We start from the raw sequence: 14,877 nt of genomic DNA on the forward strand, positions 1-14,877 counted from the left end.
TAGTCTTCTTTTGAGGTTAGGAATTGAGTTTCATTTAAGTACTGTGTACAGTTTTATGAATTTTCAAGCTATTCTAAGGCCTCACCCTAGTGATTGCTGGGTAAGGGAAGGGCAATATGCAGAGACACTTCAGTCTAGATTTTCAGTAAAGGTTAAAAAACATTGCAAAAATAAAAAGCCAATTTTAAACGTGTGTGTGTGTGTGTGTGTGTGTGCTTAAGGAGAGATTGCAAATGACCTCATAGCTAGGGCTCATAAACTATTGTCCCTAATAGAGTCAACCTAGGTATACTCTGCAGTCTTTCTTTCAGTGGCCTAAAAAAGTGTTTAGGTGCATACTGGTTGACACAAGAAAAACAGCACGCTCAATAAGCAAAAAGTTTGGATATTTTATGGAATTATTTTGTTGTTTATTTTCAAAATGTGCTTAAGATACAAATGAGCTGTACAAATATTCATGAAAGTCAATTAATAATATCTAAGACTCAAATAAATAAAATAACCTGCCAAGAAAAGAATTCATAACCCCCCCCCCCCGCCCCCCAGAATTTCCCCCCTCCAAATACCCTCTGCATTCTCCTCCCCAACTCCACCATCCACACACCTTTTCTGGTCCAAACTTTCTTGTACATAAATCAACTCTGTTCTCCCCCTCCCTCCCTCCTCCCACCTTTGCCACTTCGCCATCTTTTAAAAAGAAATCGGAATTAACAAGCCAAATTCTTTGAGGAAGAAAGCCAGCAGTAGTGATTTATCAAGAACAGTGGCAAAAGGTGATTATTAGCTAAAAGATATATTTAAGGTAACAATTGTTTAAGCCTTCCGTTAGTTTACGCTTACAGGGGTTTGTGCCAAAGCAACTTCATTCAAATTCACACTGTGTGGGCGTTGGGCTTCAAGAGCGTCTGTAATGCTGTCCAGAGCAGAACTGAAGGCTTTTCTGCAACCCGAGTTCAGAGGAAAAGATCTGATAACTTATTCACTAAAACATGCATTCGAGTTTAGACAACTGTGCGAAGTTAAACAATCTATAGCTTACTTTTACACGCGACTGAAAGCATCGATAAACAAAGCAAACAGAATTAACTTTATTAATGCCTGGGACAAACGCAAAGAGAAAAAGACCTTTGCCAGTACCAGAAAGTCCCTCCATCGCAATTCCCTCGCTCCCCCCGCGCACTTTTCCCTTTACCCTCAGATTTCTGAGAAGGGAAAGGACTGAGAAGGGGTTAGGATTTTAAAGGAAGGATGCCAGAGGGAAGAAGGAGGGTCCAAGGTGGCAAAGCACCAAGGGGAGGAAATGAAAGTAAATGTGGAGGGGTGGAGCGCAGAAAATTAGGGACAACACGAAGTTTAGGTTACATACGAAGGGGTGGGATAGCCTCCCCCCAATTCCTGCCCCCACAGAGATACAAATAAGTTAATATCCTAAATATAAATACACAGTGCACCAGAGATACAAGGGCCGGGCTAGAGGAGGCTTTCAGATGGAGGAGATGAGAGATGGTGGTCCTTTCGCTTCAGCCTTACCTCGTTGGACAAAATGCTTCCGTTGGAGATGATGTCGGGCTGCTGGTCTGTGTAGCCAGTGACGATGGCCCCACAGGGGTTGTGCTCAGTGTCCGTACTCCGTGAAGGGCTGCAGGGCTTAAGGAACATCAGGTCGGTCTTGGCGGACTCAGGGGTCAGGCAGACCTGGTAGCAGTAATTCTGGTTGTGGTGGTGGGAGCCGAAGCCCCCGGACTCCTCCACCGGCACTTGGGCCGGGTTACTGGGTACATTGGAGCTTTGCACCAGCATGATGTCCGACTTGCTGAGTTTCTTCTTGCGCGCCCGGGCTTGGCGGCCACAGCAGGTCGAGCCCCCGCTGCCACAGCAGCAGCAGCAGAGGCAGCAGTCGCTGGCTAGACACGTGTAGATGTTGAGCTTCTTCTCTTTTTGGCAACGCACGGCAAGCACGATCATGGCTAGCAGGAATATGAAGGACACCGAGCCCAGCGCAATGATGAGAATGAGGGTGAGGTCCAGCGAGGTCTCCCCGCCGCCGGAGCGGCTGGGGCGCTGATGCTCCCCTGGCCCCCCGCTACCGCCCCCGCCCCCACCCTGGGGCTCCACAGCTCCATCCACCAGCTGCACCACCAGTGTGGCAGTGGAGGACAGGGGCGGCTGCCCGTGGTCGCGCACCTCTATCACCAGCTCGTAAGGCCGCTGGGGGTCGCGCTTGGCCGGCACCCGACGCGCGGTGCGGAGTTCCCCGGTGCGCCAGTCCATGCGGAAGAGGTTCATTTCGTTGCCCCGCACAATGCTGTAGGTGAGCCGGGCGTTCTCGCCGTCGTCTGCGTCCACTGCCGCCACGCGCGTCAGCAGGTAACCCGGCTCCGCCGACCGGGGCAGCACCTCGCGCGCTGGAGTCCCGTTGCGCCCAGGAAGGGGCGCCACGATGGCAGGGGCATTGTCGTTCTGATCCACGATGAGGATGTTGACGGTGGCGTTACCAGCCAGAGCCTGGGGGCTGCCGGCGTCCCGAGCTTCCACTTGGAAGCTGAAGTCCTTGAGCTGCTCGTAGTCGAAGGAACGCAGGGCGTACAAGTAGCCGTTCTCAGAGTTGATGGACACGTAAGTGAAGACACTCATGCCCTGGATCTGGCACTCGAGGATAGAGTAGGCTAGCTGGGCGTTGGCGCCCTCATCGCGGTCTGTGGCGCTCACCGCGTAGATGTACGCGCCCGGCACGTTGTTCTCGGTCACATACACGTCGTAGACGGGCTGGCTAAACCGCGGTGCGTTGTCGTTCACATCTGACACTTGTACCTGGATCGACTTACTGGTGGAGAGCGCCGGCTCACCCCTGTCCCGAGCCACCACTGTTAGGGTGTAGGAGTCTCCAGCCTCTCGGTCCAGGGGGGCCTCGGTCACGATGGTATAGTAGTTCTTGAAGGAAGACTTGAGGCGGAACGGCACATCCCCCAACAGCTCGCACTGCACCTGCCCATTTTCCTCTGAGTCGCGGTCGGTCACGCTAAACAGGGCCACCACTGTACCCGGCGCCGCGCCCTCGCTCACCGCCTCCTTCACCGTGCTGAAGCTTATCTCTGGCGCGTTGTCGTTAGCATCCAGTACTCGCACTAGCACCTTGCAGTGCGCGGGCACCGCGTTGGGGCCCAAGTCCTTGGCTTGTACGTATACTTGGTACACTGGGCTCTCTTCATAGTCTAGCTCGCCGCTCACCTCCAGTCGGCCGGTGCGCGGGGAGAGTCCAAAGAGCTCCCGCGCCCTGGGCGAAATGTGGCTGCTGAAGGAATACACGACTTCGCCATTCTGTCCCTCATCTGGGTCTGTGGCGTTGAGCTGGATTACAAGCGTGCCCGGTGGCGAGTTCTCTGGTAGGGACACAGTGTAGACGGGTTGGTCGAAGGCGGGGACATTGTCGTTGGAGTCCAGCACTCGGATGGTGAGTAGGGCAGTGCCGGTGCGCTGCTGTTGGGGTGGTAGGCCCCCTCCCCCGCCGCCTCCCCCTCCTTCTCCTCCTCCTCCCCCTCCTCCCCCGTCCACCGCGGTCAGCACGTAGCGGTGCACCGCTTGCTGCTCTCTGTCCAGGGGCTTCTCCAGCACCAGCTCGGCGAATCGGTTGCCATCCCCCTGGGTCTGCACGTCCAGGGAGAAGTAGCTGTTGGGGGTTATCTCGTAGTCGCGCAAGGAGTTGGTGCCCACGTCTGGGTCGAAAGCGCTCTCCAGGGGGAAGCGGGTGCCCGGCGTAGCGCTCTCAGAGATCTCCACCGTCAGGTCCGGCTCCGGGAAGGAGGGGGGGTTGTCATTGATGTCCAGCACTTCGATCTCCACCCGGAACAGCTCGAGGGGGTTCTCCAAGAAGACCTCCAGGTGCAGGACGCAGGAGGGGCTCTGCTTGCAGATCTGCTCGCGGTCGATCTTCTCATTCACGTACAGCACCCCGGTCTCCAGGTTGAGGTCCAAGTAAGGGGTCCGCGAGTTGGGCACCGTTTGAAACCTGCGAGCTGAAAGTTTTGTAATGTCCAAGCCCAGATCTTCAGCGATATTCCCCACGAAAGTGCCATGTTCCTGCTCCTCCTGCACTGTGTAGTGAAGCTGGGAAAAGACTCCTTCCACCATCCAGAGCAAGGCAAAGAATAATAGCACAATCATCTCCAAAGGGAAAGGAAGCAGCTTCCCGCAGCCAGCCAGCCACCCAATCTCCTCCCCCACCACCACGAAAAAAAAAAAAAAATCTTAAAAAAAAATACAAATAAAAGTGCGCTATGTGGGGGGCTCCTGTGGCTTTCTGTCCTTAAAAATCTATTCCTTTTGCTTCATTTTAGGGCTTCCCCCAATTCAGCCTCATTTTTCAATCTTAGCGCAGGAAGGGTGACAGGCGTCCCCTTTCCTCATCTGTAATCTTCCCACTGACCAATTAATAAAATAATAATACAATAGTCAGCGTCCTTTATTCCGACAGTCTTGGCGCAACGCGGCGCTGGCAAATCCCAAGGAGGAAATTTCGATATTTCAAGACTGTCCTCGGTTTGTCTTCTTGCTGATGGGAGGAGAAGGAGGAGGAGGAAAAGGAGGAGGAGGAGAAGGAGGGGGTGGAAGAGGAGGAGGAAGATGAAGAGGAAGAGGAGAAGGAAGAGGAGACGCTGCTGGCACCGTTGAACATGCCTCAATGTCAACGGCTGGCAAATGCAAAAGGGCTTAAAAACAGCAAGAGAATTTTGTGCCGGAAAAACATAGAACGGCTCTGCAGCATAAAACTTTCATTCTCTTCATTTCTCCGGATGGATGTTCTTGGCATTTTCTCCTCTTTCGCTCTATTTGTATTTTTTGGCTTTCATAGTTTTGTCTCTCTCTGTCCTCATCTCCACCATCATTTGCCTCTCTATAAGTGTGATGAGCAGTTTCTTTCCTGCTGTTTTCTTCCCAAGCCTCTTTCCCTCTAACCTGTCTCTCTTCCTTCCAGTCTTTCCCTCCTCCTGCTTCAGCCCTAGAGCCTGTGATCTCGGCTGGCAGTTTCTGAGCTCCGAGCGCTCCGCTTTTCTGTTTTTGCGCAGCGCCCTCATTCTGCCAACCAGTAACTGGAGAGCACCACCCACCGAGCCACCGCTAATTGGCCAATCTGGCTGTCAAGCATGAGCGTCACTCGGCAGCCGGGAGGGGCGGGATGGAACTCGCGACCCGGCGGGCGGCCGGGGTGAGTGTGAGTGTGAGAGTGAGAACAGCCCGGCAGGTCCCGAGGCACTAGCTGGGGACTCTGCTGCGGAAAGTTCCCAGTCCCCAACTGCAGGTAATGGAGAGGGAATAGAGAGGTTCCCCTGTTTGCATCAGCAAATGCGAAAACTAATAGCAACAGCAGCGGTATCCTCTCTCCGGAGCGGGGTTTCCAATGACGCCTAACATTCTTTTTTCTTTAAGGTATTTTCCTTTACTACTGATCGTGGAAATAAATCACCGGGAAGGGGAAAAGTTGCAGAGGGGCCACTAACTGCAGGGGTTACCTAATTAAGGGGCTCTGGCAGAGATTGGCTGGACATTTTTTTTTTTTAAAGAGATATAATATGGATTGGGTAAAACTAAGCGTGAGGGTCTGAAGGGGCTGTGTGGAAAGGAGTGAAGCAGTTGGAGTGTGGGGCAGAGGTAGGTCCTGAAAAGCCGAGGGATTCACGCCAAGAGATGTGGGCTGGCAGCTACTATAGATGTGCAGACGCGTTAGACTTGTCTCTTCCCTTCCTCGGTGTATATCCACGACATTCTTACCAAATAGATTAATTCCCTTGGGGACCTAGTTCGAACTGCGAGCACTTTGATCAATGACTGAAGAGTTTCATTTGAGCACTGCCTTCAAGCACGCCAGCCTAACGCCCGACTCGCTGGCATCGGAGCATGGCTGGGCGCTGCAAGGCGCCCCGGATATCCCTGCGCCTCACCCGGCCAAGTGCTACGCTGCGGCGGCGTAGCGTAGAAAAAAGCAGGCTATTTTCTGCTTTTCTAGACATTTGGAGATCCCCCTCCCCGCCCCCATGCTAAACCGAGGCACCGATTGTTGCCCGGTTTGAGGCAAGACCGCTGGATGAGAACAGCAGGGCGGCTGAGAACACGGGCAGGGGTGAGGATGAGTCGGTGGGCAGGGGCCGAGCACATGCGGCGCCCGAGTGTGTGCCGCTGCGGGTATCAGCGAACGTGCTTGCACACTTACTGTGCTCACATCCATCCTCCTTGGCCCGGCGCACAGGGCTATGCAAGCCCCAACGGAGCCCCGAACCACACACCCGGATATCGAAGGATGCGCTTGAGGAGCGTTGAGTGCCCACTGCCGTGACGTGGGGGCAAAGCAGCGCATCCATGCATCCAGTTCTTGTGAAGTTAAAATACAGCGCGAACTCTTCAATGTTAGAGAGTGGAATGAATGCCAATTCTCCAAGAAACATTTTTAAAAGCGTATTTTTTTATATTAATTAATGGGCTGTAGGGGGTTGTTTATTCGCTAAAGCTGCCCCTGTTCAGTCTTCTTCTTATGCCACAGTATAGAATGGTCCCCTGCGGCTTCCTGGTAATGAATGACCCGAGAGTAACACCGCCACAACCTGCGAGAAAAGGAGAGCCCTTTGCCCATCCCGAGGTACGTTGAGATTTCTTCGTGGCAGGGAATTAAGGAGAGCGAGTGTCCACGGGCGTGATTAGAGACTGAGGCATGGCTCTGTGAGTCCCGCGAGTGCGTGTCTAGTGCCCTGGTGCCCCCACCCTTGGCTCTTTCATGGATGGGTCCTGCCTTTGAGCGGTTAGAAGGAAAGAATGCCAGCAAAAATGGCTAATCCTTTTTCAGCTGCAGTAAATTGACTACTGGCCATAGCCAAGAGAAAACCGCTGCAGTTAAAATGATTTTAGCATCGCGTCTACTGCTGAGAATGGAGTGGCAGTTTATAAAAAGGACCTGTGGATCAGTGAAAGGGAGATTATAGTGTATCTGAATATTAATAACGGCACTGCGTCTATACTTTCTACCCCTTCCCCCCCCCTTTTTTTTTAGATCTGCAAGATTGAAATGAAATATTTTGAGTTCTTCCAGCTGACTCATCAGAACCCTGGAGCATTTTTTAAATGACGGTAATTTTCTAATGTTTTCATTTATACGTTTGGAAACACTTGTGTGTGCGTGCGTGTGCACGCGTGTTTGCGTGTGAGAGACATGTGGCTGAATGACAATGCAGATCCAGAAATTGTTTGGGGGAGAGGGTTTGTGTTTTCAAATGTAGATGAAGTTTGAGCAGACTTGGGGCGTTCGCTGAGAGCCACAGAGCTTCCAAGAGGTGGAGATGAGAACGTGGAGAGATGGCCGGATTTGCCTCTAAATAATCACTACATCCCATCCCCTGTAACACTTGATCTGCCTTTTTTTTTTTTTTTTTTTGGTAGCAGTTGTGTTTGAGCCGGGAACTCTCTCTGCAAACGTGGGTTACAGGCGTCTCCTAGCGGCGAAAGCAGCATAGGGCAAGCCAGAGAATTTTGCTTTGGAGCGCTCTCCTTCCGCAGGGTTCGCCTGTTGGGGGCTCTGCAGGATTTCTTGGGTCGAAAAGGCCTGTGTCCGCTCGGGCGACACAGGCCCGGGTCCCCTAGAGGTCTCGCCTTTGACTTCTGGTCTCTGAAGCTGCCCAGGACCTTTGGGGTGACGACGGGGTCTTCTGCCAGGGGGAACAGACCAGAGCCCGGCTGTACACCTCCTTCTAGGTAACTCCAGCCAAGGGCAACTGAGAGAGCATTTTGTTCAGGGCAAGAATCATATACTGGCATTAATAGCCTTTCCTGCCTCCTTACCCTGGAAACATTATACACCCCCACCCCATCACCCACAAAACAAAAGCCTTTTAAAAATGCCTCTTAATTCCTTTTCCTTTTACATTCCCTTCGGTGAACCCGGAATTTAGTGAGGCCATGATTACGTAAATAAGAGCCTCGGCAGTGGGGTTCACGACCTCTTTGAAGTGGAGAATATCCTGTGATACTGCATCCCTCTCTCCCCCCTACCCCCATTACTGGACCCAGAAGGGAGCAGCAACACCTAGGGAACACAACCTTACCCCCTACCCCCAACATCCCCTACAGGGGAGCCAACTATCTGGGCCAAAACAAATTAAATCCTAAATCAGAAGGGGAAAGTAGTTCTATTTCGAGGGATGTATCAAAATCAATTTTCATAAAAGTCCTGGTTGGTGTATGAGAATGATAATGCGCACTCATGTATTTCATTGGCCTCTAAGTACAGCAGAAATTGGGGGGGGGGGCGCTAAGAATCCCACAAATGCATTTTATATACATAGTTACAAACTTTGAAACTAGGTAACAGGGTTGTTTTCTTCCCTACCCTTTTTTGGAAAAGGCAGGAGGGAAACAAGTTTGTTAGCCAGCGTTTGGATAAATGAGTGTTTGCAGTGATTTCACTTGACTTGAAAGCAATTTGTTTCTAAATCCTCTTATTATTGCAGTGTGCCCAGAGCTTTGAGAGGAGATTTTTTTTTTTTTTTAAGAAATGGAAGAAAAAAATTTAAATTGTCAATAAGAAGTATTTTAAACACCAGACCCGGCTAAGATTGAGCTGGATGATTCCTGGCATTTGTCATTCCCAGCAAGGACAGTGCAGAGAGCAAACTCAGAGCACCTGGACCATGCTGCATCTCTTACGGGTATCCATGAAATAGGTTTATTTGCAGTAGTGTAACCTAACTTAAGAGGTGGGAAGGCAAGGCTTTGGAGACACAGACACTGTAATTTTTTGTTCATCTACTTTAGAGAGAGAATGTTTACTAGAGTTTCTAGAAAGATTTATAGCATAAACTATTATAAGCCTTTAGGTTACTCTTTAGATACTGTGTTGCAATGTTCTGAAATCAACAGAGAACAAACCAATCTGTGTTTTGGGGACTGGGAATACTAGATTTTCCATTAAAGCATTACTTATATTCAAAGTAAAAATGTTCTTCTCCATTTTGTTTAACCTAGTTAATATTGGTGCGGCTTCACATTTCAGTGTCTTTTCAGTTATCAGACAGGGCCAGCATTTTGTTAAACTCTAAACAGTGAATTAAAAGCACTGATGAGCTGAAACAGCCCTCTAATGCAAAATGACAAATTGCACTTAAGCAATACATGAAGAAGAAAATGATTTATGGATTTTTACAATGGTCTGAGCAAATGAAAGCAACATGAATTATACATCCTAATGCTCACGATATCATTTTCTAATAATACGGTTTCAGTTCAGATGCTACACTCTCATCCTTTCTATAAGAGATATTGATCAATAAGAGGTCCAGGAATATTTTTAAATTAGGCAATGGTGTCTGATATGGGTTCCAAATATATATATTTTTCCTGAGTATGGGGGGGAGGGTGAACATGGAACATACTGACATTCTAGTCAGCTCCTTCACATTTTTTGTCTTTGGGTGATAAATAGTCCTTCTGAAACTTACGTTTTGTTCCACACTTTCTTTCAGAATGCAAATAAATAGATCTAATTTAGAATGACGATCTTTGTTACATCATGACCTCTTACTCTGAAAATCAAAATGCATAATCTCATCTTAGCTTTTTCTTTCATTGCTTTTGATATTGAAAAATATGATTTCTCCAATATGTCTCTTACCTTCTTCATATTTGCTTTATCCTATTTTTCCAAAACATTGTTTAATTCCTTAGTGTGTTGAAGACACACCTGAGTTAGTAAAAAGGTCATACACCTTAGTTTTATTTTGGTCTTAGTAGAGAGAATAGATCTTATGGCTGTCTTAAATTATAGAAAAAAAATCAGATAAAATTTTATGTGATGCTTGCTTTTTGAGTCTGGGGAAAAATCTAGTTACCTCACCTCTGTGTTATGATGAGTGACTACACCTAGCACTTTTATTTAACCATTTGTGGCTTATATAAGTATTTTAGGGCATGGTAGAATTTTAAGTGAAGACAGTGTCTTTGCTGTCTCACATACTCAACCACAGGAAACTTCTAGTTACCCAGAGGCCTCCAGAGCCACATTATTAGGCTTAATTTTAATTATCCGGGTTTATAAAAAAAAGAAAAGGAAAAAAATTGAATCACAGTTTCTGCTTTTGACAGCATTAATAATCACTCTTACTGAAAGTTTACTGAAATCAATGATGTGATTAGGATTGTAAATAAGAACAACAAGACATCACATTTAAAAAGCAAGCTGCTTTGCTAACATAAGTGATGTGTGGGTTTTACTGATGGGGCCCAATGGTAGAAATGAAGGTTTAAACATTAAGATCGATTCAGAACAATATCCAAAATTAATTGCAAGCCCTGATTAAGTTTTATAAGTAAGAAAAAAGGTGTCTAGAATTCTGTGTTTTTTCTTCCCCAGTGTGTTTTGCTTCTTATTTGACAATGATACAGTCAGCATAATGCTAGTGTTTGTCTGGTAAGTATAAGTTGTTTTCTTAAGGGGAAGCCCCTTGAGTTTATAAATACAAAATGAGATTATCCAAATTGTGATTAGGGTTAAAAGCCATAGCATTATTTTCTGAAGAGTTTGAAAATGGTATTGGAGACAGACACCATGCAAATAATGTCAAACATAACTTGAGAATTACATTAGTAATTAGTAATTGGAATTACAATAGTAAACAGTAAATAGATACTTCAATAAAAAATTATCTATTTCAGTTTGACTGCCTGCCTACTTAGTGTAACTCTTTATATGAGAAACTTGATTTTCATGATGTCTTATTTCAATGGGCCTGACAATGCTACACTGTAAAATGCTTTATTTTATTACAGTTTTGGGGGGCATTTTAGGTGAAACAGAGTAATGACTTTTAAACAGCCAATGTATTCCAAGCATCCTTACATAAGTTATCATATCCGTCCCCATGTCTGTAAGTATTATCATTTCAACATTATAGGTAAAGATACTAAGGATGTTCAGCATTTAAGTTACTCTTCAAATTAATACAAAATTCACATCCAGGCCTTTTGATGCTCATGTTGAGGCTCACTTTCCTACACCATGATGTTTTTCTAGTGTGAGTTAGATTTATTTAAGAGGTAAAACAAACCAAATAAATGAGCTAATTTAGAGGTGGGGGTTCATCCAGATTTTGTACAGACAACAGTACTGGTTTTATCCTAGTCAAAATGGCTAGCACATTGAGTTGAGCCATGGAGAAATTCATAAATGAATTTAAGGAGGTGTTGTGTGTGTGTGTGTGTGTGTGTGTGTGTGTGTGTATGAGGGAGTATTGTCAGGAAACCCAAGCTTGAATATGTTTTCTTACAAGAGTGAATGGTTCATAGCAGCCATCTTTTTCTCGTGCAGAAGTGCCTGACATGGGAATTGTAGGTTTTAATGATTGAAAATGGAAATTGATAAAACAAACGTCCAAAAGGAAGGCATCTCTGCTTCATCCAGTCCTGAAAAATACAATGTTGATCAATGGTCCCGAAAGTATTGTCTTAGTTTATTAGAGTTTGTTGAAAGCTAGGGAAAAAAAAGAAGTATATCAATTTTTTTACAATGCAAATATTAGTGTTTATTTTGTATATATTTCTGAACTGGTCCTTAATTTAAAAGGAAACCTGTTTCTTTAAGCAAAATTTCTACTATCACTTTATACTAATTTCTTCAGTGTTGCTCAGAAAAGATTGTTTTAACTTGAAATTTCAAAGTTAAATAAATTTGTCTGACAATTTTATGCCAGCAGAAAATGGAAGAAAACAACTTTAAAACAATTTTAATACGGAAAGAAATAATCAAAGGAAGATGATTATGGAATCTTATTTACCTACTGTAAGTAAAACACATTATTATTTTGATAATAAGTGTGGACAGAGGAAAATATCATATTTCTTTTAGAAGTATACCCAGTCACTCAGAGTATGTGCAATGTAGGCTCTACAGGGTAGTTCTATATCTTACTCATTTCTCAAGGTACACAACTGTGGAAGGCAATGGTACAGTAAAGTATGAAGAACATAAACTTGACAATCAAGCCAAATTGGGCTCAAATCCCTGCTTCTCAAAATATTTGAACTTGGACACATTACTTAACTCCTTTGAAACTCTGTCAAAGTGTATCAAACATGCTGAACATCTGTTAAAATATGATGATATATAATGATTTTATTTCCTTTATGAAATGCAAACTAAAGTATTTACTTTGAGGTGCAAAAACAGTTTCACATTGTTTCTATTTACAGGAAATTATAATATAATTTTGAAGATTGGATGCAAATAATAAATGAAGAAGACTAAACTAACAACATTTTAACTAGGCACCAAGACATAAAAATCAGTAATGACCTTTTCTCATAGTTGCGTTTTATTTTAAAACTTTTTTTTTCTTCCAGATAAGTTTAAATTTTCTATTTAATTTAAAAATTATCAGAAAATATCTAATTTCTATTTAATTTGTATGATAATACTAATACTGATATGTAGATAGATTTTAAAAATCATTTTGATAAGAACATGCTCTTTCATTGTAGAAATTTGTTTTTCTTACTTCTGTATTTATCAAAATTTTAGGATTAAAGTACACTAATTTGATAGATTCACTTATTTTTCTTCCAGTTCCTTGATATAAAGCTTTAATACCTACTACTCTATTCATGCTAATGAGTACTAAAATTCTCAAAATTAAAAACAAATTAGTGAAAATCTATTACTCAAAATAGAATGAGTTTATTAGAATGACCAATTCTGAGTCTCAAGCCTCAATTGTATTTGACTTTCTCCCCAGCATCCTTCTCCTTGCAGTTTTTCTGCCTAATTATTAGTATTCTCTTCAGCAGCTTCTTATAATTTTAGAAGCAAAAACATGCATGGGTGCTGGTGTGATAAGAGCACAGTCATAGGAATACTGAAAGAATAGAAAAAATGTAAATCATGGATTTTTTTTTAAGGATTCATACTCAATTTGATATATAAAGAATATACATTAAAAAGTTTGAATAACTTTATTGAACAGTATGAAAAATCCTGTTTAAACATATAATGACTATGACCACCAAATGCATAAGGAATAAAGAAAAGACTAGAATAAAACCAATTAGTTAAGCAAAGATTTCCAGAAAAGGGCAGTTTTTGTTATGATTGATTGATTGATTTTTGAGTGAGAGAGAGATAGAGCATGCATGAATAGGCAGGGGAGGGGCATAGGGAGAGGGAGAATTTCAAGCAGACACAGAGTCTCACCCAGGGTTTGATTTCAGGACCCTGAGATCATGACCTGAGCCGAAATCAAGAGTCGGTCACTCTGACCCACCCAAGCACCCCTTGTTATGATTTAAAACTATCTGAAGCAGGTTAGAGGGATTTGCACAGTGAAGAAGTGAAGGCAGTGATAGCAAAAAGCTTTTCTATAGAGATCATAAAAACAGCAAATTAATCTTTTCAATTGTGGGGCAATATCCTGACTCTGGACTCATTTCCTTAAATCTACAATGTCTGAGGACCTTAATTTTGTTTCATTGGATTTTTTTCCTCCCCATCACCACCTGCAAGAACTTGGCCAAATTTAAGGTCAGCAGACAAGGGTGAGATCCTCATTTAGCATATATACCTGAGTAATGTTTTTGGTATGGTTTGGGCTAATAGCCAATGTTCAGCCTTAGAATTATGATAAGACATAATATTATTGCTTGTTCATTAGCATACATATTTGAAGACCTTGGCTGTTGCTAATCTAATGATGAAGTGCTGATTGCTGATTTTCTCAAACCATTTTTTAACCTTTCCTACTCAGACTAAGTTAATTAGATTCTAAGTATCTAACTTAACAAGAACATATTTTCATTCTGCTGGACAGATAAGAGAGAGAACTATTACTTAAGTCTAAGGAACATGACAAACATTCAGCTAAATGGTCACATTTTTGATGGATTTTTTTGGCTGCATAACCAGTACTTCATAAAAATGTGCTGACTAAATAAATGAATGATTGATCTTTTAACTTTCTATTATTATTCATCTTAAAATATATTTCTAAGATAGTTTGCTCAATTCCATAATCTATGTTTTTAATAATCCATATTTCAGAAAGGTCTTTTGAAGTCGGTTATTGCCAAGGAAACTAAGATGGAAAGTTCACTGTTTAAGTGCTTACAAATAATGAAATGCATTTCTTCTCCAACTACTACTCAAAAGTGATATATCATTATGATTTTGTTTTCTAATTTTCACCCTATTTCATATATACTATGTTGACCTTGCATACAAATATGAATAGAGTAAGTAAAATTGCCAATATTCTGAAGTGTTTTATTCCTTTTATAAGGTCATGACAAGCTAAGGAGTCCTCTGTGATTAGAATGTTAGAGGTTAAGGGTAAACATAGACGAGATGGGAGGACATTTGCTGCTTCAGATAGAATCAGGAGATACTACAATTTAGAAGAGTACTTCAGGGTTCAGTTAAAAAGAAATGTTGATTAACTTCGTAGACTCAAAGCGATATACTGAATTTCAAGCCAGAGGGGACACTGTCTTGCTTCTAGCTTCTCTATTCCTCAATCACCTGAAATGGAATTATGTCTCTTCAAGAAAAGGCTATTGGTTGCCTTAGTGTATATAGATACATATTTTTTTTTTTTTCTTTCAGATCCCCCAGCTTCCTTATTCCATAACTGCCAGACCTATATTGTGGTTTAGATGTTATGGAGTTTGGAAATAATTCTGTAATAGTCTGACAACTATTTTACATATGCAAGATTAAGAGTAATCCTGTGAGGTTTTTCACAGACTAGTAAAGTCAGGATTAGTTGACCAGAATGAAAGGATTTCAGTGTAAAGGTAAAGTACACACTTTAGGAAGAAAAAAGGCATAGTAGTTAAAACTATGTTTTTGGTATAGGA

General features: G+C 43.7%; 1 protein-coding gene across 2 annotated transcripts in view; it reads right to left on the reverse strand.

The window, feature by feature from the left end:
• Positions 1–4,236, reverse strand: part of PCDH10 (protocadherin 10) — a 41,030-nt gene extending 36,794 nt beyond the window's left edge. For both annotated transcript variants that reach the window (XM_021679350.1, XM_021679349.1), the window contains exon 1: positions 1,531–4,236. In XM_021679350.1, coding sequence (XP_021535025.1) covers positions 1,531–4,161 — 2,631 coding nt within the window. In that variant the 5' untranslated portion in view covers positions 4,162–4,236. The remainder of the gene's footprint in view (positions 1–1,530) is intronic.
• Positions 4,237–14,877: the final 10,641 nt, after the last annotated feature.

The sequence above is a fragment of the Neomonachus schauinslandi genome, chromosome 2 (genome assembly GCF_002201575.2).
Source record: "Neomonachus schauinslandi chromosome 2, ASM220157v2, whole genome shotgun sequence".
Taxonomy (NCBI): Eukaryota; Metazoa; Chordata; class Mammalia; order Carnivora; family Phocidae; genus Neomonachus; species Neomonachus schauinslandi.